The sequence below is a fragment of the Eublepharis macularius genome, chromosome 2 (genome assembly GCF_028583425.1).
Source record: "Eublepharis macularius isolate TG4126 chromosome 2, MPM_Emac_v1.0, whole genome shotgun sequence".
Lineage (NCBI taxonomy): Eukaryota > Metazoa > Chordata > Lepidosauria > Squamata > Eublepharidae > Eublepharis > Eublepharis macularius.
In genome coordinates, this window is record NC_072791.1 from 197209454 (window position 1) to 197235807 (window position 26354).

Sequence of the window (26354 nt, forward strand, 5' to 3'; positions counted from 1 at the left end):
CACTTTGACATCTGCCCTGCAGTAATTGGGCTTCTGCCGGCCTGGGAAGGCGAGCAGGTGGGCAAGAGTCACGGTGCCCAGTGCCAGTCTCAGTCCTTTAGTAGTACCAAAGGGCTTGCAGCGTGCTGCCATTCTCATCCAGTTAGGCGTTAAAACGGCAGGCTTGGCTGTAGGAAGAGGGAGGCTACATTGAACCATGAGATTGCATGGTAAGTAAAGCACCTTACTAGGCGCCTTGCCGAACTCTCCTTTACAGCAGAGTTGTGCAGTGCTAGAGAAGGACACAAAGAGAGAAAGAAACAGTTAATTCCTTCATCACTACCCTGTGATCTTTGAGCTGTGGCTTTTTAAAAGCACAGTAGCCAATTCCACCTTTGTTTTCTGTATTTAACATTTAAAATGTGAAGGTGGAAATGATTTGCCTGGGGCTGTGCCATCTTTCTTGCTAGGTCAGCCTGTCACACTTCTGGGTGAGGGAATTCCAGGAAATGAATGAAAGCAAAGTGATTTTCTGGTAACTAGCAAACTGTTACCTGTCCCTAATTCTGGTGAATTGCCAGGTCATTTAAATATGAACTGCATTTTTTGTTCTCTGTATTCAAATTTGGGGGTTTTTTTTAAGTTCAGAGATGTTCTGTCCACTTATAACTACCACTGGCAGCAATGGGATTCTTGAGATAACTTTCAGCACTCTACCATTCTTAGAACAGTAGCAGAGGGAGAACATAATCTCTTAAAAGAGTGATGCTGGTTTTAAAAGTCCACATTCAGCACCAAGCTACACAATATGCTCGACATGTGCTGTGTTCCAGGTGTGCAGCCAGACTCATAGTTGGACATATATGGGGGAAACTCACCTTAAAACATGCTTGTTTACTTGGCATTACAAAAGGAAAGAAGGAGCTTCAAATTTCCTTCCCATCCTACTTTCACCAGCAGAAATGTGGCAATGGCCGGGGTCTTGGGGGGGGGGGGTCCTTTTCTTTGTCACTCCAGTCAGAATTTCAGCCACAGAATTTGGCATGTGTTGGAAATCTGAACACTTCAAGACACCAAACCTGCGTGGTGCAGCGGTTAAAGTGTTAGGATCTGGAAGAACCAAGTTTGATTCCCCACACTGCCATGGAAACTTACACGATGGCCTTGGACTGGTCACAGACTCTCAGCCTAGCCAACCTCACAGAGTTGTTGTGGCAGTAAAATGGAGAAGAGAATTAGGTATGCCACCTTGGGGCCCCCTTGGGGAGAAAGGTGAGGTATAAATAAAGTAAATAATAAATAATTATAAGAGTAGCCCACATAGCGGGTGTTACAGTAGTCTAATCTAGATGTTGCCAGGGTATGCACCACAGTTCCAAGATCTCCTTTGCCCAGGAATAGCTGAAGCTGGTGAAAGGTGCTGCTAGCAACTGCTGTCACCTGCTTTTCCAGTAGGCAGTCAAAGTCCAGCAGCACCCCCAAGCTATGAACCTCATCCAGAAGAGGAGACATCTCAATTCCAGAGTCAGTTCTTCCTCCCACTAGTATGACCTCCAGGGTTAAGTTACTTAACTTGCTTCATTGATATCCTGCCTTTCTCCCCAACGGAGACCCAGTCTTTGCAACAACTCCGTGAGGTAGGTCAGGCTGAGAGAGAGTGGCCCAAGGTCGCCCAGTGTGAGCTTTCATGGCAAAGTGGGGATTTTTACCTCAGTCTCCCAGGTCCTGTACCACACCAGTGCACACATATTCAGAAGCTGTGGAAGAGGTGAGGTGGGCATCCAGAATAATAAAAATTCAAAGCCTTTACATCTTAGCCTGCACATTTTTAAATTCCTACTTGAAGGAGAAGAATCATTTTAATGTTATGCTTTAATTGTTTTGCGAAGATTACAGCAGCCTCAAATCTTGCTAGAGAGGCGAGCGTATTAACATAATCAGTGATGGAAGCAACAATACAGTGAAACAAGCAGCTTGCCTCATTGTTGCTTCGAACACTGTGCTGAGCACAAAATACAAGGCAGTTATAATTACACACTTGAATGGGGTGGATTTGGGGAAGCAGGAACCGCTGGTGAAGCCCGAGCTTCATTTCTATTCATTTAGGCAATTTTAAAATGAACTTTTCTCTTTCTTCCCTAAGCTTTCTCCGTTCATCTGAATGCTACTTTATTAATATGCTCTCTTTCCCAGATCTCATCTTTGCCTCTTTGTCTAAATCTTGCTACCAGCAGCCTTTAGCATGGATTGTAGATTTTCTCTCCACAATGTTGTTGTTGTTTTCAAATTGTCCCAGAAAAAAAATCGACATTGCAGTCATCTGCTTTGGAAGTACAAATCAAGATGTATGGCTAATTTCAGAAGTTCATTGTACTGTTACAGGGGCTGTAATTGCAGGTTAAATAGGTGTGTTGTTTTTTTTTAATCACAGCAGCCTCCTCTAATTAGAACCAATGGGACTCAAGCTCCATAATGGGTAGCAGTCATGGCATCTCCTTGCACTGATGACTTGCTATGGACTATTTCTGCAGTGTGCGTGTGTGTTTGAAGTTGCTAAGTACTTTTTGGGTTGCAGCAAGCACACCCACCTGTACAACAAAGAACCCCACCGCGACTCTTATGGTGCACCATATCTTTGGACCTAGCTTGTTTTCTCCCTTGTTGTCTCTTTGGAATTTCACCCATCTTCCAGCCTGAACCTCTTCCTCAACGGCACCGTCATCTGCCTCTGGTTTCATTATGGGCTTTGACCTGTTACCCATTGTTGTTGTTTTTTTCTTTGTTCCTTTTGTCGCTGCTTGATTCTGTCAAGTTCCATGGATAGATAGTTTCTGCCTGTAATTTCAGATACAGATATCCATAGGATCTAGCCCTAGGTCAGTGGTAACAGTGTAGAGCGGGAAAGCAGCTTCAAACACTGGGTATGAAAGCTGAAGTCAGTTTGGAGCAAGGTATCGGCTGAGGCTGAATCCATTGTCTGAATAATCCAGCAATCTAGTATGAGAATTACCAGCCTCCAGGGGGTACCGGGAGATCTCCAGGAATTACAATCCATCTCCAGATTATGGTGATAGGCTTGCCCATTTGCAGATGGTGGATGGAGATCTCCTGGAATTGCAACTGATCTCCAGCTGACGGACGTCAGTTCCTCTGGAGAAAATGGCTGCTTTGGAGGGTGGACTCTATGGTATTATAATCTGCTGTGGTCCCTCCCTAAACCCCACCCTCTCCAGGCTCCACCCCCAAATCTCCAGGAATCTCTCAACCTGAAGCTGGCAACCCTAGCTGAAGAGGAAGCCCCACATGCCTTTTGAGGAACAAGCCAGTTAATTGGTAGCTTGGGCAACTAACTGTAGGCTGCATAGAATTTCTCTTGGTCGAAGCCATTTTCTTTTGGAGAGTGGCTGTTCAAGTGTGTGGGGTATCTTTAACCATTTGTGGACATTGTAGGGAGGACTTTTCCCCTTTCTGCTGCAGGCCCCTGAATTGTTCATTCCTCTTCGGACCTTCAGGAACAGCACAGCAGACAAAGGCGGGGGGGGGGGTCTACAATGGGAAAGAAGAACTGGCAAAAATCACCACTCTCACCCCTTTCTTCCACAGATGGAAATACCATTCAATTGGAGGAACTGTGTGGTTGAATGCACCCTTCTGTTTCAAAGAAACCCTGTTAGGCTAAGTCTGGTATCTGACACAAGGCCATGGAACCCATAAGTCAGAAGTATTGTCGAAGGCTTTCACGGCCGGAGAACGATGGTTGTTGTGGGTTTTCCGGGCTGTATTGCCGTGGTCTTGGCATTGTAGTTCCTGACGTTTCGCCAGCAGCTGTGGCTGGCATCTTAAGAGGTGTAGCACCAAAAGACAGAGATCTCTCAGTGTCACAGTGTGGAAAAGATGTAGGTCATTTGTATCTACTCAGGAGGGTTGGGGTTGAGCTGAGTCATCCTGTAAGAGTTTCCCAGGGTGTGGAATGCTAATGGCGGGAGGCTTCACTGTATCCTGAGAAGGTTCTTTTGCATATGGATTGGTACTTGATGTGCTAATCTTCTCTGCAGGGCTATTGTCAAGGATAGACTGTTTTGTTAGCCTGGTGTTTTTCAGAACTGGCAACCATGCTCGGTTCATTCTTAAGGTTTCTTCTTTCCTGTTGAAGTTTTGCTTATGCTTGTGAATTTCAATGGCTTCCCTGTGCAGTCTGACAAAGTAGTTGGAAGTGTTGTCCAGTATTTTGGTGTCCTGGAATAAGATACTGTGCCCTGTTTGAGTTAGGCTATGTTCAGCCACTGCTGATTTTTCAGGTTGTCCAAGTCTGCAGTGTCTTTCATGTTCTTTTATTCTTGTCTGGATGCTACGCTTTGTGGTCCCGATGTAAACTTGTCCACAGCTGCAGGGTATGCGGTATACTCCTGCAGAGGTCCTGCAGAAATGAAATCCGAAGAGCAATCAAACCCAGGATGAAGCAAACAACCAAAGAAAAACAGTCTCCCACAGGAAAAGTGTTTTTGCCATATATCAAAGGAATTACTGATCAGATGGGAAAGCTTATGAAAAAGCATAACCTTCAAGCAGTATTCAGACCCACCCGAAAAATACAACAGATGCTACAATCAGCAAAAGACAGTAGAGACCCCCTAACCTCTGCAGGAGTATACCGCATACCCTGCAGCTGTGGACAAGTTTACATCGGGACCACAAAGCGTAGCATCCAGACAAGAATAAAAGAACATGAAAGACACTGCAGACTTGGACAACCTGAAAAATCAGCAGTGGCTGAACATAGCCTAACTCAAACAGGGCACAGTATCTTATTCCAGGACACCAAAATACTGGACAACACTTCCAACTACTTTGTCAGACTGCACAGGGAAGCCATTGAAATTCACAAGCATAAGCAAAACTTCAACAGGAAAGAAGAAACCTTAAGAATGAACCGAGCATGGTTGCCAGTTCTGAAAAACACCAGGCTAACAAAACAGTCTATCCTTGACAATAGCCCTGCAGAGAAGATTAGCACATCAAGTACCAATCCATATGCAAAAGAACCTTCTCAGGATACAGTGAAGCCTCCCGCCATTAGCATTCCACACCCTGGGAAACTCTTACAGGATGACTCAGCTCAACCCCACCCCTCCTGAGTAGATACAAATGACCTACATCTTTTCCACACTGTGACACTGAGAGATCTCTGTCTTTTGGTGCTACACCTCTGAAGATGCCAGCCACAGCTGCTGGCGAAACGTCAGGAACTACAATGCCAAGACCACGGCAATACAGCCCGGAAAACCCACAACAACCATCGTTCTCCGGCCGTGAAAGCCTTCGACAATACATCGAACACCTCTACGGGGAGGAAACATTCCAACAGACCCGGAGATTGGAAACACTTCGGAACAAGAAAGCACATCTACTCTGTTCTTTAACCTTTCTTCTACGCTGCAGGGACACAAGAACTATTCCATCTTTTCTCACAACTAAAAGAATCTTCAAAACCACACAGGCGAACCGCATTTATGACCGTCTAGAACAGGCCCTCTTACGTGAGAGAATCCACACTACCCGCAGAGAACTTGCTGCCACAGACAAGGAGCTATTTTGCTTGCATATCAACACCAGCCATAAAATGAGAAGTCAGGATTGGGACAAGGTTGATAATCTCACCTACAGGAAGATGGAACAAGTTTTTACCAACCACACATCCAGACAGAAGCAGAAGTTTAACAAACTACAGGAAAAAAGACAGACAAGCCCCATGCTCGACAATGCACGCATTGTCATCAATCTGACAGACCGTCAACTCTCACCAGAAGAAACCTCCATCTTGGCAAAGGGAGGAAACTTTGCAGTCACCCCCACCAGAATTCCTGTGGAAGACATCATTGCAAATGTAGAAGCTGCCATTCGTCATCTACCTGAAGAGGAAGCTGAGGAAATAAGAGGAGAGACAGCCAGGATTCTACGAAAGGCAAAGCTTCCCACCAGCAATATCACACGCAAGGAGAGAAATGCCATCAAGACCCTCAATGCAGATCCAGACATCATCATTCTACCAGCTGATAAAGGCAATGCTACAGTGATCATGAAAACAGAGGAATACAAAAAGAAGATGAAGGAACTCCTGGACCCCTCCACCTACAAAAAACTAAAACGAGATCCCACTTGCAAAATCACCAGGCTAACAAATGCGCTGATCAAGAATTCCTCACTACATCCCGACACGCACAGAAAACTATGCAAGACTGAAGCACAGCCACCTAGACTATATGGACTCCCCAAAATACATAAGGATTCAGTCCCACTCCGACCCATTGTGAGTGCCATTGGTTCACCGACATATGAATTAGCTAGACATCTGGCAGATCTCCTGCAGGACCACATCGGGAAAACCTCGTCTTACATCAAAGATTCAGCAGATTTCATCAACAAAATCAGTTCTCTGAAACTCAATCCACAAGACATGCTTGTCAGTTTTGATGTTGTATCCCTGTTTACCAAGGTTCCAGTAAAAGACACTATTGCACTTATTAATCAGATTTTCCCAGAGGATGTAACAGCCTTATTCCACCATTGCCTGACAACCAGTTACTTCCAATGGGACAACGAATTCTATGAACAGATGGATGGGGTGGCCATGGGGAGCCCACTCAGCCCAGTTATAGCAAACTTCTACATGGAACATTTTGAAAAAACAGCTCTAGAATCAGCACCCCACAAACCTAGTGTATGGTTCCGGTTTGTGGATGATACATTTATCATTTGGAGCCATGGGGAGGAAGAATTGATGGGGTTTTTGAATCATCTCAACAACATCCACCTGAACATACAATTCACCATGGAGAAAGAAATCGAGGGAAAACTCCCATTCCTGGATACCTGGGTCATCCGCAAAGCAAACTTTCAGTTAGGTCACAAGGTCTACAGGAAACCAACTCACACTGATCGGTACCTACACAAAAACTCCAATCACCATCCCCGACAGAAAAGAGGCATAATGAAAACATTAGTGGATCGTGCAAGACGGATATGTGAGCTGCACTTTCTCAATGAGGAAATTAATCATCTAAACCACGCACTTCAGGCAAATGGCTACTCCAGAAATGAAATCCGAAGAGCAATCAAACCCAGGATGAAGCAAACAACCAAAGAAAAACAGTCTCCCACAGGAAAAGTGTTTTTGCCATATATCAAAGGAATTACTGATCAGATGGGAAAGCTTATGAAAAAGCATAACCTTCAAGCAGTATTCAGACCCACCCGAAAAATACAACAGATGCTACGATCAGCAAAAGACAGTAGAGACCCCCTAACCTCTGCAGGAGTATACCGCATACCCTGCAGCTGTGGACAAGTTTACATCGGGACCACAAAGCGTAGCATCCAGACAAGAATAAAAGAACATGAAAGACACTGCAGACTTGGACAACCTGAAAAATCAGCAGTGGCTGAACATAGCCTAACTCAAACAGGGCACAGTATCTTATTCCAGGACACCAAAATACTGGACAACACTTCCAACTACTTTGTCAGACTGCACAGGGAAGCCATTGAAATTCACAAGCATAAGCAAAACTTCAACAGGAAAGAAGAAACCTTAAGAATGAACCGAGCATGGTTGCCAGTTCTGAAAAACACCAGGCTAACAAAACAGTCTATCCTTGACAATAGCCCTGCAGAGAAGATTAGCACATCAAGTACCAATCCATATGCAAAAGAACCTTCTCAGGATACAGTGAAGCCTCCCGCCATTAGCATTCCACACCCTGGGAAACTCTTACAGGATGACTCAGCTCAACCCCACCCCTCCTGAGTAGATACAAATGACCTACATCTTTTCCACACTGTGACACTGAGAGATCTCTGTCTTTTGGTGCTACACCTCTGAAGATGCCAGCCACAGCTGCTGGCGAAACGTCAGGAACTACAATGCCAAGACCACGGCAATACAGCCCGGAAAACCCACAACAACCATCATAAGTCAGAAATTAGCAACACCTGCCATCCAGAGACTTGAGTGATTCCATCTGAGGCTTAGTTTAGCCTCAGATCTGATGATTCCAGAGGCATCTACAAGTTCTCTGTTATTGAAACATTCGCTGCTTGGTCAATGATGGTTCATATTCATCCAGAGTTTCTTGCCCGTGCATTGGTGTTTTATGACCTTTTGATGTTGAAGTGAAATCTTCCCTGGCCAAACTGATCCCTGCTGGTAGTAATGTTTCCTGGTATTCTACAATCTATTGCCTAAGTCAGAGTTTACCCATCTTCCAAAGCAATACGCTTGTCTGCTTCTGCAACATTTAGACCTGCAGCTAAGCAATTTAAGTGAGTTAATGTTGCAAAACGCACTTAACGGAGATGTTTCAAAATTCATTGTGTGTCCTTTTCCCCCAGTGAATTTGCTTCCTTCCTACTGAGATAGTCACACCTAACACTGAAGGAAGTAATTATGTTATTTGTTCTATCGGTATCTTTCTGACTAGAGCTATTAATTTCTTTTTGCATTGGGCCCCATTTAAATTCACAGGCAAGGTTATAATTTATCCTTGCATACCATAGAACAGAAATATGCATCTCAACTTGCTTGACTTCATTTCAGGGCTATAGCCAGGATGGATCAGGGCATGTGTGTGCACTCCCACCCCCACCCCACCCCCACCTGAAGCACTAATTCTCCCCATCAGAGATTTGGGGTGGGTTTTTTTAAAATGACACGAGAATTTCTTGTTTCAAGAAAATGAGCTTACTTCTGGAGCCTTCCAAATGGTAGTGGTATAGATCCTACCCACCGGACCAGTTCAGCATTGCTTGCTCAAAGTTTTCCCTCCCACTGGGAAAATAAAGTTTGCCAGCTTGTAGTATGTACCTTCAATATAAAGCTAAGCATTAGAAATCTGTGTTTTTCTAGGGCTTGAATTACATACCCAAACGTGGGATGAAGTGGCAGCAGCTGGCAGTCTCTCCCATTTGCCACCCCCCCCCCAGTACATCAGACAAGATCTTTTTCCAGGGCACTCTGGGAAAGACAGGGTGCCTGCCATATAATTGGGGCACTTTGTAAACTGTATTTCCTAGGGCACCCCAGGAGTGGAATGGATACTGAGAACAGTGGGCCAAGCTACAAGTGACGGATGACACTTGAACGGCAAGCGAACAGACTCACATGTATTCCTCCCTGTTCACTTGCGCTCTACTCGGTCGTGGAGCACAAGTGAACAGGGAGGAATACATGTGAGTCTGTTCACTTGCCGTTCAAGTGTCATTCGTCACTTGAAGCTTGGCCTAGTGTCAAGGCACTGAGGAGACTAGTGGAGGAGGAGAGGGAAATCAGGAGAGGGCACAGAGAAAGAGACTGTGTCTTCTCAGCTACCTCACAGCAGCCTCTGGCACTCCAGCAAACCATAAGGGGAGAGCGGCCAGGCCAGCCCAGTTATGAGCTTGGAATCAGACTTGGGGAGGGGGGCTGAGCTGTTTTATCAAAGTGTAGGCAAATGGTTCAGCTTACCCAACCCTGATCATAAGGTTTGTGTGGGGAAAGTTTGATCTTCATGACTGCTCATGATCCAATGTGCCTGGGAAAAAAATTACCCTTTACCTAGTACAATTACGATGACGAGACGAGGCATTTAAAAGGGATAAAAGCACTTAAAGGGTAGGGTTTTGTTGTTCCGATAAAGATAAAGTGAATGTAGACATTTTTTAAAAAATCTGTTCACGGCAGGTAAATTTTAGGTGTGTTTATCTAATGGAGGGAGCATAACTAATGGGGTCAGAAAAAGGGGTATGAATTGGGAAAGAGTATTCATGGGTGTGAGGAGAAAAGAGCAACATAACAGATGATATAGAGAGAGTGGAAGATTCTGTGGGGTGAAGAATAAGAGGAAGCAATAAGATGGGATTCAGGGACACCTGTGGAGACTTGTAGTGGTGCAGTGAGTATGGGAAAGGGGCCAGGGATCCGTGGTGGTACAAAGAAGGATGGTAGTTGTATGGGATATAGAGCGTTGGGTTGTATAGGGTGCAGAGCATATAGTGATCTATTCGGACATCACCTTTGTGACTTCCACAGTTACTTGAGATGCATGCAACTTTCTTCTGTGGGCTTTGAATGAATTTTGCTGTATTCCACATGCATATAGCCTGCATAACTTCCTCTGTAAATATATCTTTCCCTATTTGTTTAGGGCAGTGTGTCATAAGCAGGTAGAAGTTCCTAGAACCCTAACTGTCCTTGTTCCATTTATTTCTGATTTGATATTTTGTAGATATTTAGGGCCAAAGTACACCTGAGGTTGGGGAGCTGTGATCAGATCTTTAGCTGGGTAATGTAAGCTCAAAAGAAACTAAAAAAGCTGGTGTGGGTGTGTGAAAATCTGGATCTGGGCTGCAGTTGCTGATGTGGGGGGGGGCTGATTTCCCTCATGTGCTTACCCAAGTGAAACTGTCCATCTCCCCTCCCCTACTCTTGTTAGAGCAACAGTTGAAAGGAGCTGTCTTTTCCATGGGTCAAACCACACGAGACAAAATACACTTGAATTACACTCGAACTACACCCAAATGCACTCGGATTACAAAATACATTCAAATTACCCATGTAATTCGAGTGTATTTTGTCTCGTGTCATATCAAATCTAATAACTGGTTTGAGGAGAGGGAGAAAAGTGTCAACCCCAGTGCCACAGCCTTGATCCAAATCTTCTTCCTTTCACGCGCGCACACACATACTCAAAAATGTTGCTTTTAGTTAAGGTTTGGAGAGGCCTGATCTTCCATCTCACCTCTCCGGGTATAACCTAAAATGCACAGCTGTACTTGAGCTTTGCAGTAGGAATAAAGATGTTTCTTTTGATGATGAGGCTGTAATAGAGAAGCTGACATGAAAGTGAGGCAGCCCCGCCGTACAAGACAGGCTGGCTGTAGCAGCTCTCCATTTGAGGTCCAGTGAGTGCTGCTAATTCATTCTTATATTGTACCAGGGCTGATGATCTAGTTCACGGGTCCCCAACCTTTTTAAGCCTGTGGGCACTTTTGGAATTCTGCCTGAGCATGGTGAGCACAGCTACGAAAAGGCTGTTACAAAATAGCTGCCGTTGGAGGCTGAGCCAGACACAAAATGGCTGCCAAAGCTTACATTCTATCACACAGTGAAGTTCAATGTACTGTGGTGGCAGCTGCTGCCAAAGCAATGTTTTTAAAAATCAAATTTCCAATCAAATTTCCAAATGGCCAATCAGAAGCCTTGCTGGCCAAAAGCCCCACCTGGCCTCACACACTTTCTAAAAACACTTCGCCGGCAGCAGCAAAGGTATTGGTAAGCCCTATGGCACCCACAGGCACCACATTAGGACCTCTGATCTTGTTTCTCTTCTGTTGCGAATAATCTTGAGATAAAATAAGGTTTGGGTCTAAAAATCCAGAGACAGGTTCCAGTATGTTATTTGACATAGTACATAAAAAGCTACTAAGTTCGATTTTCTTTTTTTTCTTTTGCAGGTGGCGACTTACATTTTACCTGTATATATTCACTTATGGAGTCCGGCTGCTGAAGCAGGTTAGAGACTTTGCCCTTTCATTTGACTACAATTTGTTGATGGCATTGGTAGCGCGTTAATCTTATGGTGACTGCATTCTCAGACACATTGCAGTAAAGTAAAAACATTCCCAATCTTTTTCTGTCTTTTTTGTGGATCCCAGTAGTTTTCTATGAATCATCCCTTGGGTTGGACAGCCATGTGTCAAATCCGTGAGGCAAGAAATCAAAAATAATGGTTCTCTCTAAATCTAGGGAATTATCCAAATGGGTAATTGGTGGGAAAGAAATAGAACAGGTTAACCACTTCTGATATCTGGGGCTGCATCATGGTCTAATCATTGCAAATCAGCAGTAAACATGGCCAACATCAGCACCTCTGCTATATCCCCCCTTTCTTTTACAACAGAGGAAATCAACATGTACCAGCTGTGCTGAAAGTCTTCAAGGCCAAAGTGATTCCCCAATTATTATATGACATCACAGCATGGATAAGTGCATTTGATGGTGCTATGGAAAGATCACAGGCCAGGTTTTTGCAGAAAGTTATGGGTACACTTTATGCAGCCCTCTGTCTAGAAACTGGTCTAAACCTTGTGGAAGAGCGGGCTTAGGACAATAAAATACTGGCCACGCTTGCATTATATTGCAGATGCAGGGAGCCATATACAAAAAAGGCTCTTAGAGTCTAACAGGTCTAATTTGCTAGCCTATATTGAAAAGAAAATAACTACTATAGGTATATCCACTGCCTCGTTATACCCACTTTCATTTCTGGAGGCATACAGGGTAATCAAACGTAGAATACTGGATATTGAATATCAGGAGTTATCTAGCCAAGCCAATAGAACTTGTTCCTCTCTAAGCTTTGAGATTCCCCTTAAGACAGGTGGCCTGGCTTCATATTTATCTTCTCTATAGGCACCATATCTTTGCAGAGCTTTCTCCCTTGCAAGATTCAGTGCGATGCCATCTGCAGTCTTATTCGGTAGATATAGTAAGATTCCATGTCGAGTTTGCCGCTGCGATCACGATAGTATTAAGACAGTTTCACATGTTCTGCTTTATTGCCAACTGTATGCAGACTTGCATCTCAAATACTTAAACTCAGAATTAGTTAATATAAGGGGCCTCCAAGATTCCTTAAAGATCTTTCACCTTATGAATGACTCTCTGCCTAAGACCACTGAGAATGTAGTAATTTTTCTCTATACGGCTATAAAATTCTGTCAGGAGTGGTTCCAGAAGTAACTTTGTTTTTTCTATGTTTTTTCTACTGTGTACATTGTGCCAACTGATGCCAATAAAGGGTAGCTGACTGACTGACTGAGATAAGATTAGTTGTAATACTCTCTCCTGTTTTTTCACTGTAGCAGTAGAAAAGAGCAAAAGTCCAGTAGCACCTGTAAGTCTTAACAAAATTTGTGGTAGGGTAGGAGCTTTTGTGAGCTACAGCTCACTTCTTCACTGTATTCGCCATATATTGGTCTTTCTAAACTTTCCTTATCAATGTTAGTTTTTCTGATTTACCCTGTTTCCCTTTTGATAACAGACACTGCGTCTCCTGCTTGCATAGTATCCTCACTGTTTAGTGTGATGTTGTAGCTGGTTTCCTATCCAGTGTGGTTACAAGACTGTATGCGTTGTTGGTTTAAACTTGTGTTTGTGAGATGCTTTGTGGCACTGTTGATGGTGGGAAATGAGGGGGCATAGATGTTTTTAATTAAAAATCAAGCTGAATGGATAATTCTTAGTGGGGTGGCTGTGATCTTAAAATCCTATGTAAGATCAAACAAAAACCTATAGAAGTTTGAAGATTTATATACTACCTTTTGACTGCATTATTGGGAAAAAGTTACAAGCAGTGGCCAGAGGTGATTCCATATAGAGACTGTGAGAATCTTCAGAGGTGGGTAGGGGGATCAGTAATTTTTTCTTATCTTAATATGGAGACAAGTGATGCCTAAAGTATAATCTGAGCTTCAACCAGAGAAACGTAGATAACAATGCTTACTTTTCTAATAATGAGGGGAGAAAGCTCATTGAATGTGTATCCCTCCATTTGACCTCATTTGGGTGCAAGAGTGTGGATGGCAGACTAGTGTTTATCATCATCATCATCATCATCATCATCATCATCATTAAAGGTAGCTCAGCCACAAATATCCCTCAGAAACCATGAAATAGAGCCAGAAGTCATAGTCTTTAGAAAACAAAATCCATGACTGTCACCTTTGTTCTTGTTTCCAAATATTTAGAGCAGCGGTTTAGGATCTGGGAGACCCAGGTTCCATTCCCCATGGTGCCATGGAAGTTTTCTGGGTGACCTTGGGTCAGTCACCCGCAATACACTCACATGCACGCGTGTGCCTAACTTACCTCACAGCGTTTGTTGTGAAGAAAAAAATGGAGTAGGGGATTGGGGACCCCGTTTTTTAAATATTGTATTATTAGATATGATTTTCCATGCATAACTGTGTCTTCCTGGATCTGTATAGAATTTAACAGGAGTTCGCCTGGACGTATCTTTTGCTTGTGATCACCTTAGGCCGTCCGGTGCGTAATAGCTTGATCCCACATAAGAATGTGTCAGAAGTGTTTAGCTTTTCACATGCGCAGGATCAAAAGCACCCAGGAAAAATGTCACATTGCTTGAAAGGCCACCTTTGTTATGTGTGTTGCCTGGGACAAGCAAATAACAATTGTGAAAGCAGAATTTTATTTAAGCATTGCACCTGCCATTTGCAAAGAAGTTTTTAACTCTGACATAAGTAGGAAGTAGATTCATTTTTTCACCAAGTGCTACACAGACTAGCTGTAGCTTTCCCAGGCTTCATACTTGTGAAACTAAATGGGAAGAATGGATGCTGGCATGTTGTGCAACAACTCTTTTTGGATCTCTTGTCACTGTTGCAACAGGCATTGCGTAGTTTCAGAGATTTCTTTACCAAATGTAAATTTGCAGTAGCGTGTGAAGAGATTGCCTGTCCTGTGTCATCTATCAGATTATCATTTCACAATACTAAGTGTGAAGCTAAACTTTGCACAGTTCTATGCTTTCCCCAGGCTCCTGGTACTTAAATAGAAAAGGCCTAATTTCTCTGGAAGGATTCCCATTCATTCTCACAGGATTACACTGTTTGACGAACTCAAGAACTTCTAGAGGGGAAGAGGGGCTCAGACCTTATGTGAAGAATTTTCTTGGTGTGTCTGCAATGCCCAACCCTTCACGCTCAATTCAGCATGTCCTATATTTAAAAAGTCAGTCCCTTCGTTTGGGGGATTAAAAGTGACAAGTGTGAGGGTAGGCAATTTCATCACAGAACCCAGCATAAGACGGGCATCAGGAGAGATGCAGTAAGGAAAGAAGATACTGTAGGCTTCAACACAGGTCACATTTCTCCTTGATTTCCTTGTGCTTCCATAAGGCATATGTTTTCATAACAGTTTCTAAAAATTCTCTCTCATTTCCCTTGTCCACCTGCTGGTGTGATGTTTTGTCTTCTGCCAACCGGACTAGCCACAAATTATTCATCTGTGACCTTTTAGCATGCTACTAGTAACCTTGAACACCCCGTGCTTCTCTTAATTCCTTATTTCCCCTGTCCAATGGCACATACCTTTGGTGTGTCGCTTCCTGCTGACCCTTCCTTCCAGGAACTGATGGATTGATTTTATTTGTAGTCCGCTCTCCCTGCATGCGGGCTCAGAGCAGATTCATAACACATGGATATAAATACAATAAAACAGTAAACAATAAAACAATTAACTATTAAACAATTATATCACTGAAACATAGGAAGGCAGCCCACCTTGCACCCTACCACTGTGCTTCTACAGTTTTTTATAACAACAACAACAACAACAACATTCAATTTATATACCGCCCTTCAGGACAACTTAATGCCCACTCAGAGTGGTTTACAAAGTATATCATTCTTATCCCCATAACAAAAGTATGTCATTCTTATCCCCTCCCCTGTGAGGTGGGAGGGGCTGAGAGAGCTCCAGGAAGCTGTGACTGACCCAAGGTCACTCAGCTGGCTTCAAGTGGAGGACTGGGGAATCGAACTCAGTTCTCCAGATTTGAGGCCCGTGCTCTTAACCACTACATCAAACTGGCTCATGTCTTTAAAACTTACTGTAAATGATAAATACAATAGCTGAAGGCCTGTAATGCCTTTCTCAGAAAAAGTGGGCTTTTTATTTCTATCACGACAGGATAAGTTGTTTGATAGAGTGATGGGTGGGACATAAAACTTTGAGAATCACTCATTGAATTGAACGCTGACTTAAGGTCAACAAAAGCAGCGTATAAAGAATCACTCATATGGTGCATCTCTAGAGTGGTGGTAGGAAAAAGAGCTGAGGTTGAGTAGAGTAGTGGCAGGACAACCATAGGGGTATTCCTCTTCCCAAATACATCCCTGTCCCACTCTACCCCTCAGGTTGACTAATGTTAAACTGAGTTTTTAAACTACTTCCTCTGTTTCCTTTCCTCCAATCCTTCCTGTCCCCTCCTGGCACTAAAATATGATTTACTTTCGTGGAACTGCATGCTGTTTGTGCCTTCAGTTTAATATAACAGGCTGAAGAGACGTCCAATATGTAATTCCATAAAGGGAAAATAACTTTCTGCTACATTCACGCACAAGTATCTGCACCATCGCATCCAGCCACTTTTGAAGGCTGAAGAGTAACTGAACTTCACAGGACCTGCTACAGAACGATTTGAAGGGAGGCTTTTGAAGTCTCTCCTGCCCTATTTAAAACCTTCTGCTTGTGTGTGATTCCCTGGAAACATTAATCATACTGATTTTTATTTTGCTGGACTTGTACCCTAATAATTTAAATACGCCACATATAAAATACATGGTCAATTCCCAGTGTGTTTGCTGCTAGGCAAAGTAAGAAAAGAATAAATTCCTGCCATGAGATTGTGGATCTATCCTGCCCATTTCATGAGCTCAGCAGCATCAGGCGGTAGAGTCCAGGGATGGTGGAGTAGACTATATAGCAAGAGATTGCAGGTGGAGGGTGACCTTTTGGGGTTCATTTCTGTGAAAAACAATAAGAACCTCCCTGTAGCAAAAAAAATTTAAAAATCTAACCTTGCAAGGAATGTCTGTGATGTGTTGCTTTTTGTCTTTTCTTGTAGAGAGGGATGCTCTTGCCAAAAAAACCCCCCATCAAACCAGTCTCTTGCATTTCAGCCAAACTGTTCCCTGACCTCTGCAACAAACCCATTCTAGAAATTTCTTTCCCCGTGTTGTTTATTACTTCTTTACTGCATACCCTGCCTTTCTTGCTGAGGATTCCTGTTGAATGACAAATTATAAAAAGGATGCAATCCTATACCATAAGGCATCCAATAAATAATGCAGTAGGACTAGGATTACAAAATTAGAGAACAATTCAAACGAACAAAAAAATATAAAGCATGACACAGCATAAACAAGGAAGAAAATAGATGACAAAAGTAAAAGGCAATGCAATAAGAGCAAGATAATGCATAAAATAACAGTGCAGTAGAACCAGCATGGTGTGGTGGTTAGTGTTGGACTAGGATCTAGGAGACCCAGGTTGGAATCCCCACTCTGTCGTGGAAGCATCCTAGGTTGACCTTGGGCCAGTCACGTGCTTTCAGCCTAATTTATCTCATAGCCTTGTTGTGAAGATAAAATGGGAAGAGGGGACCAATGTAAGCTACTTTGGGTCTTTATTGAGGGAAAAGGCAGGGTATAAATGAAGTAGATAAACTACAATCCCTTTTACAGTGCAATCCTAAGAAGAGTTACTCCAGTCTAAGCCCGTTAATTTCAATGGGCTTAGAATGGAGTAACTCTTTTTAGGATTGCACTGTTAATCCTCCTGAACCATTTCATTAAGCTACAATGCTGCCCCACCAATATGCCTTTTGAAGGTCATTGTGGAAGTGGGGGCAGCAGGATGGAGGGAGAAAAAGGAGAAGACTGTCCCTTATTGCCCATCCTGGGGGCAACATGTCACACATCGATAGCTCTTCCAAGAGGTCTTCAACCCCATGGAAGGGCTGTATGCATATTGATTTTCCCCTTCTGTGCCACAGGCAGAGATCTACAGAATAAGAGAGACACCAATTTCCTACCTTCCCATCATGTTTCATTCCCTTTCTCCAAGGCAATATGTCTTGTGCTTCCTACTTGTTTTTTAGTGAAACGCGTAAAAAAAAAAAAACCAAACTCAGAACTCATCTTGAAACATGTTTTGTGCCAGCTGCCACAAACCCACATCAAACTCAGGCTTGGGCTTGGGCTGAGCTTCCCCCTACCCCGAGGTAACACCTTCTCCTCTGTAAGCCTATGAAGCTGTATACTGGGCTGGGCAGCCTTTGGTAGCGTGGTTGATGTTAAGCTTCAACACTCTTCTTTGTCCCACCCTTATGAATATTACAATTGGTTACCCAGCCAAGTCTTTATAGGGGACAGATCAGGGGTGTGCGCTTCCCTTTACCAGAAACTGGCACACGAGGCTTGGGGAGATTCCAAAAATATAACTGAAGGTTTATTAACAGAAGTTGAATTTAAAAGGCAGGTAGGCAGGAGTTTAAACGTAATGACAGAAAGGTTTATGTGCAACTTCACTGGTGTGGGGCACAAAACATTCAGTTACTGGCTGCTTTTAGAGGTTCACACTGCTTCACAGATGTTACAGTTTTATATACTCCAACACAAACACAGCACGCTTTTCCCTCCTCTCCAGAATTAGAGCCAAGCTACAAATGACGCCTGACACAGGTTGGACACTTGTCAGCTTCCCTCAAGTTTTGATGGGAAATGTAGGCGTCCTGGTCTTGCAGCTGTAATGGAGAGCCAAGCTGTAAAACCAGGACACCTACATTTCCCATCAAAACTTGAGGCAAGCTGACAAGTGTCCAACTTGTGTAAGGCGTCACTTGTAGCTTGGCTCTTAGGGTCGCCCCACTGAGACAGACCCTTCCCAGATCCTGGGCAGGTGTTATAGCTGTGAACTATAATCCTGTTCCTGGCATGGAAGGGGAGACTCCTAGCTACCTCCTTCCTTGGCCCTTTATACTTCCCAGATCTGTTGAGTCTCGGTAGGGATTAGTACTGGTTTTTCCCCACTTTCATCCTAGGACTAAAAGTGCTTCACAAATCACAGAGGACTTTTTGGCTGATCCTCACTGGTCAAAATCCAGGTTCCAACTCCCTGCTCACTCAGCAGTTTCTCTCTCACTCCCAACTGACAGCTTCCCCAACTGCCGTTCCAGGCCAGCCACAAGGGGGGACGAAACTTGTCTATCACAAACCTCTGACTAGGAATCTCAGCGTGTAAAGCCGAGTTCGTCACACCGGCATCATCAAAAGCATTTGTGCATTTTTCTAAAATTTGAGTTTTGAGTGTACAAAATGGAAATGCTCTTGAAATCTGAAATCATAGACTGGTATCAGTTTGCTTTAAAAAAAAAAAAACTTGAGGGACAGAATGCGGGTGCGTCCTACTGGAATCTCTCCGAACATGTGCTCTTGACATATGAAAAATGCTGGAAAACCTTCTCTCTTTCTCCTGAGCCATGTTTCCATGGTGCTCAAAATGGCCATTTTGGAAAAAATTAGCGCGAAGGGTTGTTACATTGTATGGCTAATGGAGGCCAATAGCAGTTGCTTTTTATCTTGGCTCTTTAGCAAGCCTGTTTCCTGCAGAGTTATTCACCTCATTCAGTTGATCACTTGGAGGAGGCTTTCACTGATTGTTGTAATTTATTTAAAACCGAGGGAATGAATAAAATGCTACGAAGGCCGCAGCTGGCACGTAAGTAAGCCTCTGGGAACAGACCGGAATCATTGGGGAAAGGAACGGATGTTCTAAATATGATCCTGTAGGTATAGAAACCATGCGTTTTAGACATGAGTCTTTTGTTTTAGATGGGGTGGGGGGTGGGGAATGGTACTTGGAGGGGAAGAGAAATAAAATATAGGTGAGTAAAGCCTGAATTCAGGATTCAAAAGAGAGCTTCATGCGTTTACCAGTGATGACAAAAGAGGATTAACTTGTAATATCTTGCTTTTAATGCATTCTCTTCTACATTTGTAATCCACTTACTGCATTGTTTACGGTATGTCAGCCCTTAGATGTTTTTATTTGCACTGGTCCCTAATTCTGTAATCCTAGTTCCATTGCATTATTGGATTACTCATGCTGTCTGATTGCATCACTTTTTAATATTTTATAACCCTCCTTGAGTATCAGTGAGAAAGACGGGAGAGTGTTTCATCCCCGCTGGACATTCAGGTCATATGCAAAAGAGAAGAGGACATACATTCTCTTCAGGGAAGTTGCATATTCTCCCGAAGTATGTCCCTATGGCTATTATGGATATGTATGTTCATTTTTCCTTCTTTGAACGTGGTCTGGCTGTGTGTAGCCCTGTTCAGTCATGCCATTTTATGCATATTGCATGTTTTTTCTTACATGTTGTACTGTTAATGTGAATAACAGAACATGTATATTGTGCGGGTTTCCGGAGTGCATGATAGCCGAGCTCACACAGTTATGTACCCCGATAACATATAGTATGCGGTTTGCATCTTGATCATTTCTCACATACAGTAATGCTGGCTTAATTAGAGTGGTATCACTTGGAGTATAAGAACTTCCCTCTTTCATGTGGGTAAGCATTGACCATGATGTGCGAGAACCTATCCAGAGCTATGGTAAATTTTCCACATTACTTTATTTTTTATTTATATCCCTCTTTTCTTCTCAGTGGGGACCCAAGGTGGCTTATCACATCATTCTTCCCTCCTTCATATTATCCTCACAACAACCACCCTTTGAGGTAGGTTACCCTGAAAGCGTGTGATGGGCCCAAGGTCAGCCAGTAAGCTTCCATGGCAGAGTGCGTCTTGAACTTGGGTCTCCCAGATCCTAGCCCAATACTCTGGCCACTATGCTATGCTGATTCTTTTTGAGATGTCTCCATACCATAAGTACTTTCTATCACATTTCATCATTCTCTTTCCTGTAAAGGTGCCTTTTTTCTAGCGTATTTTTTCCACTTACTCCCCACTCCCCCAAGTATATCCTGAAACTGATAAACACATCTCCTGTCCAAAGGCACACGTTTGCATAGCACAACTCAGAAGCTGATACGAGAAACTCAAGTTCCATACACCTTCTTTTTCTTGAGTGCATCACACATTCATACTGAGCCTAATGTTCATTTTTATGTCTTACAGTTGCAGTTTTGCAGGCATCAACAATCTGTGTTAAAGAGGCTAGTATGTATGTAATGATACACGGATGGTAGGGTGATTGTGTTCATGGGAATAGTTCATTAAAGTCCTTAACTTTGCTGAAGTTCTTTAGTATAATTTACTTCTCTGAGAAGCCAAAGATAATAAAGTAATTATGTTCTGAATAGGTTGTCATTGCCAAGATGTCACCCCAAAATAGGGGTTAATAGCCTTTAAGTGGTTTTTTTTAGAAGTGGAGAGTAATTTCCTTTCTGATTTAAAGAGAGTCTGTTTTTCTTCGGTTATATGTGGAAACTAGTAGCAGAATAATTCTGTTGATTCTCAGCGGTGCTATAGCAAAATTTCATTAAGGTGAGCCGGAAAACTGTCATTCAAGTTGACAAATTCCAGATATCTAGAAGAGCAAAAAAAAAATGATGATGATGATGATGATTGATGATTACGATGGTGATGTGACATCTTATAGCATATTTTGTCGTGGGAAAATTTTTTGTTTGCAGCACTCCTTGAAATAGAACAAAGTAATTGCTGGTCTTGTCTGGAATTCTGTCTGCACTTTCTGAATTTTCATAGACACTCCTAATGTCCCAGCTCCTAGTTCTCAAATCTGCAAACCAAATGTGATGAACAAGACCTAAGTGGGCATCCTCATACAGTACATCTTGTTGAAAAATCTCTAAGTGAATTCCCTGCTAGCTGAATTTTTTAACAGGAGATCCTCTTCCTAGATCAATGAAATGGATTCCCGGTGCACTATTCTGATACAGGATCGTGGGGTAACTGTAAGGATGCCGAGTTCCTCATTTAACTGGACCCCATACAGACACTTTGGGGCTCTGCAGTTTTAATATCAGCAGTCCAGTTTATACGCTAGAATAGGTTGTAATTCTGAGTTGTTAGACTTTACCCAGCAGTGTTGAGGGGAAGAAATGGTTTGTGGGTGGAATACATGAGGACTTTCATGATGGAACTCAGACAACTAGAACCTGGATCGTTTTGGTTCAGGAGCAGAAGTGTTCCTGTATGTAACACCAGGAGTTCCATGGACCGAGCTCCAGCAATATTTTTTAAACGTAAGTCATGTGGAGGCCCAGTTTGGATCAGTTGTACAGAGGGAGGGGAAGTTTAAGCCTTTCTCCCCCGCGTTGCATTCCCTGATCTGAAACAGCCTTGGAGCCATACTGTTTGACCCAATATGCAAATATTATTTTAGGGGACCTAGAAAACAATAAATAATTTACTTGCTTCTCTGCCGTTCATGAATTAACTGAAACCATGGCTGACTTCCAACTTGCCAGCTGATTGGTAAGGAGGCCTTGCATGAATATCCGATTGATGGACTTTTTGCAAGTGTCCTACGCTCAGTCATGAAAGAGGTAAATTGTTCTGTTTGTTTAGTCAGATAGCTAGTTAGCACAGGACCACTTAGGCTTCGAGAGAAGTTCCCGCCAGAGGAAGTGGGTGTCTTTAGTCTTAATGAGGGAATCCAGAATTGCCTATTGGATGAGCCAGTTTATTGGGAGGCAATTAGCTAGCAACATATACTAAGGTTTTATTGCTCTTTGTTCAGTCGTCTGCTGCCACTACACTACTACTACTTCACTAGACCATGCAGTCTAAGTTTCTCTCTCTCTAGTACCTAGTTGAGACTACCAAGATGTAGTCAGAAACTTTGTTGTTTTTTCTACCAAATGTACCCTTTTTACCCTATTATGTAGTAAAGTATTTTTATAGAGCTAGAATCACAGAAGTCTGCCTACTTATTTCCATTGCGCTATTATCAAACTCTGCAAACTTATATCTAATTGCTGTGCAATTGCCAACACCAATTTCTGAGGAACCCTCCCTTCTAAAAGTTCTGCTGCCATCAGCGCAGGGTTGCCTTATTTATGCCCCTGTTATTGCCTGTTTTTTAAAAAAATCTCTTGACTGCCTTCTGTTTTCCTTTCCCTGCTCTGCTCCTTCGAAATGCTGTCCTCTGGCTTTTCTCCAGGTTAAAGGGCTTGTCTTGTCCTCCTCAGCTTCTCAGCAAGAATGTTCCTGAAACCCAGCAGGGAACCGGAGGGAAATGTCAAGCAATGTGTGTATTACCCTTCTTTAAAGGGGTTTGTATCTAGTTGGAGGCAGCGTCCCATCTTGAAAACCTTTGGGTGCCAGGGTTTTTTTTTTTACTGTGGATAAAGCCTTAGCCTTTTGGAAGCCTGCGTGCTGGCTCCTGCACTTTTGACTGAAGATTTTTTGAAGCATCCAGTCATAGGCAGTCAGCTTTGTGTGATAACAGCTGTGTCTGTTCAATTATATGAATATTGCAGAGAAGTTTCTGAACACCACCAATGTTTAGTACACTGTCCCCTTTGATGCTCACCTGGAGCCTACTTTACTGTCTTTTAGACACCAAGCCCAGACATCTGTGTTTAATTAGAGTTTTTATCATACCAGCTTTTTGAATGGTCTGCCTCTGATCTGGGGTCTGTTTTATAGGTAGCTTTATGCTGTTTAAACACAGTGGCTTGTTTTAAAGATTTGTTTGTTTTATATTGTAACATTATATTATTTATGAGCCGCCTTGCATAGAGCTCTCAAGAGGCAGCATTGATAAGTATCCTAAATTAATAAATAAATATGCATGTAACATGCATGTGTCATGAATACATGCTATCTTAGGACCAAACTAGATATGTATATTTTTAGAGAGTTGAATCTGGGTTCCTTGCAGCCACACAGGGGGAGGAAGGGCTCTAGCCTTCCCCCGAGCCAGTTTCCTGTGCCGACACAGCGCTGCTGGGGGGGGGGGCATTATTTCCTCATTTTTGCCGCTCCGCATGGGAAAATAACTAGCCTCCAGCAATGACAAGACAAGACAGAACCTTTATTGGCATAACCGTAACGGTGCCTCCAGCAATGTTTTGGTGCATGGAAACATCTTGGAAGGAAGTCAGGAGCCCTTCTTCTCACCACAGTGGCTTTCCAAGCCAAAAGGAGGCTGTTCTTTCTTTTTAAAAAGCCATTCCGCACAGCTGCTGTGTATGTTTAGTTTGGCCCTTGCTTTTTCTTGATTGAAACCCCCAGAGGAGCCATTGCCCATTGGCAGGGAGGTAAACCTGGAATAAATTTCAGTCCTGATCTTTGAAACTGGGGTGCAGAGTTTGGCAGGAAGGCAATAGTATGAGGTACCCAATGTTGGCCCAGTGATGGAGCCTTAAACAGGGCACTGAGAGAGCTTGAGTTAAGACTAAACCAACCAGGGCTTAGTCAGAGAGCAGCTAACTGGGAATGTTACTCTAGCACAGGTCTGACATATTCTGGTATTGGGGGTGTGTGTGTGTGCATGTTCTGCACTCTGCACATCAAACGAGAACTCACCCGTTCCAGTGAGGCAATATTCCGCTTCTGGCAGTACTGTTAAATCTTCTGCTTTCTCTATGATTGATGTGATTGTGAATGCGGAATGCCACGTAGAGTTGCCAGCCTCCAGGTGAGGACTGGACATCTCCCAAAGTTATAACTGATCTCCAGATTATAGAAATCAGTTCCCCTGGAGTAAATGGCTGCTTTGGAAGGTAGATTCTGTGGTGTTATACCCCACTAAGCTTCCTCCCCACCCCAAACCCCGCCCTCCCCAGGTTCCATTCCCAAATCTCCAGGAATTCATCAGCTCAAAGGTGGCAACCTTAATGCCACAGCTGTGCAGGTTCCTGGGGAGAGACCAGCCATCTTGCTGTGGCACCTTAAAAGCTAACAAGCTGACTGTGACACCAGGTTTTGTGAGCCACATCGTACGCTGTCAGATGCAAGTGGGTTCTTGCTCACGATGCTACAATCAGTGTGCTAATCTTTAAGTTGTCACAGGATTCTTTGTTGTTTAGATGGAGTCAAAGTAACATGGCTGCCCCTATAATATTCATCTTTTACAAAGGGTTTTTAAAAACATACATCTTTCAAAATGTCTTGGCTCTTTTTTAAAACATTGCAGGGGGAAAAACATCCATTGGAATAGTCTTCAAAAAAAGCTTTCTGTGCTGGTGGACTACCAACTTTTAAAATTATGGCCTTTATCTCTGTGTTTGTGAGTTTAGATGGAGTTGAAAGGGTACAAAGCTTCAAAATAGTTCAGTAAAGTACAGACTTTTCCAGCACAAGCCTTTGAAAACATCTTAAAATCTCTCCCAGACATCTTAAAATCTCCTTAAATACTATATCACTTTAGCAAGCCATCTGAAGAAAGGTTTTTCTTTTATCTCCTAGTATGTGAGATGTTATAATGATTTAATAGTGTTGGTATTTTGATCATCATGATAGCCAGAAAGGAAAAGGGGAATCAAATCTTCTAGGTGGTTGTTGTGGATTTTCCGGGCTGTATGGCCGTGGTCTTGGCATTGTAGTTCCTGATGTTTCGCCAGCAGCTGTGACTGGCATCTTCAGAGGTGTAGCACCAAAAGACAGAGATCATTCAGTGTCACAGTGACACTCTGTGACACTGAGAGATCTCTTGTCTTTCGGTGCTACACCTCTGAAGATGCCAGTCACAGCTGCTGGCGAAACGTCAGGAACTACAATGCCAAGACCACGGCCATACAGCCCGGAAAACCCACAACAACCATCGTTCTCCGGCCATGAAAGCCTTCGACAATACACCTAATCTTCTAGATTTGTTTTTAATTCCGCAGAACTGATTATTCTCAAAGTTTACAAAAATGCCTGTCCTAGAATGTAAATGGTAGTTAAAGAAGAATAAATGCACTTGCCAATACTTAGATGTATATTTTCTTCAAAATACGCTTTGCAGATAGCATTCATACGTTCTGGGATGAGGGAATGAACAGAATCTGGTATATACCAGTGGTCACAATACTGGCAGGTAAAGGGAGCGAATTACACCAGTGAAATGCCATATCTGCCATTTTACCTTGGGCATGTGCCAGTAGATTAACCACACTGCAGATAAATATTCTTTGCTAACCCATGTAGCACCCTCTGTCTGCGTTGTGGTATGACAGATATGCAGTATCTCTCTAACTGATCCCAAATGTTTTCTAATATGGAATATATGAAAAAGTGAGCCACTCTTCCTGCACGGAGAAACATCTCTCTGGTTCTGTACTTGCCTTCTTTTACTCAGAAAGCCCCTGATGCAGCCTGTGCCCCATTATCTTTGGGGGGGAACCGGGGCATGCATGTTGCAAAAGCACCTTTGTGCTTTTATAGCTGAGGAATGCAGAGTGTGTGTGGCTGCGGCACACTCCGCATAGCAATTAAATCTGATGAAAGTCCTATTAATGTACATACGGCCAGTTGCTAGCGCAACAGACCTTTGTGAATCAGAACTGGTTTTGTCATTCCAGCAACAAACCATTCTAGGCTTGTTTTTAACAAGTACCATCTGGGTTGCCTTGCTATCCGTTACATGCTAAAACATGTCACTGAATGCTGCCAGAGCTATTTCAGGAAGACCAGCACAGATTTTGAGAAGGGGAACTATTCTCTCAATCTACTACTTCCCCTGCAGGGTATGTTCCTCCTGATAAGCACTAGAACTCCATGGGCTGAAAAGAAGCTTGGGGTAGTAAAGACTTGGAGCAGAGAAGAGGCAGAAT

General features: G+C 43.2%; 1 protein-coding gene across 1 annotated transcript in view; it reads left to right on the forward strand.

Moving 5' to 3' along the window:
* The window catches only part of CERS6 (ceramide synthase 6), a 150080-nt gene that overhangs the window by 73353 nt on the left and 50373 nt on the right, over positions 1–26354 (forward strand). The window contains exon 4 of the mRNA XM_054971640.1: positions 11467–11524. Within this exon, the coding sequence (XP_054827615.1) occupies positions 11467–11524 (58 nt within the window). The remainder of the gene's footprint in view (positions 1–11466; positions 11525–26354) is intronic.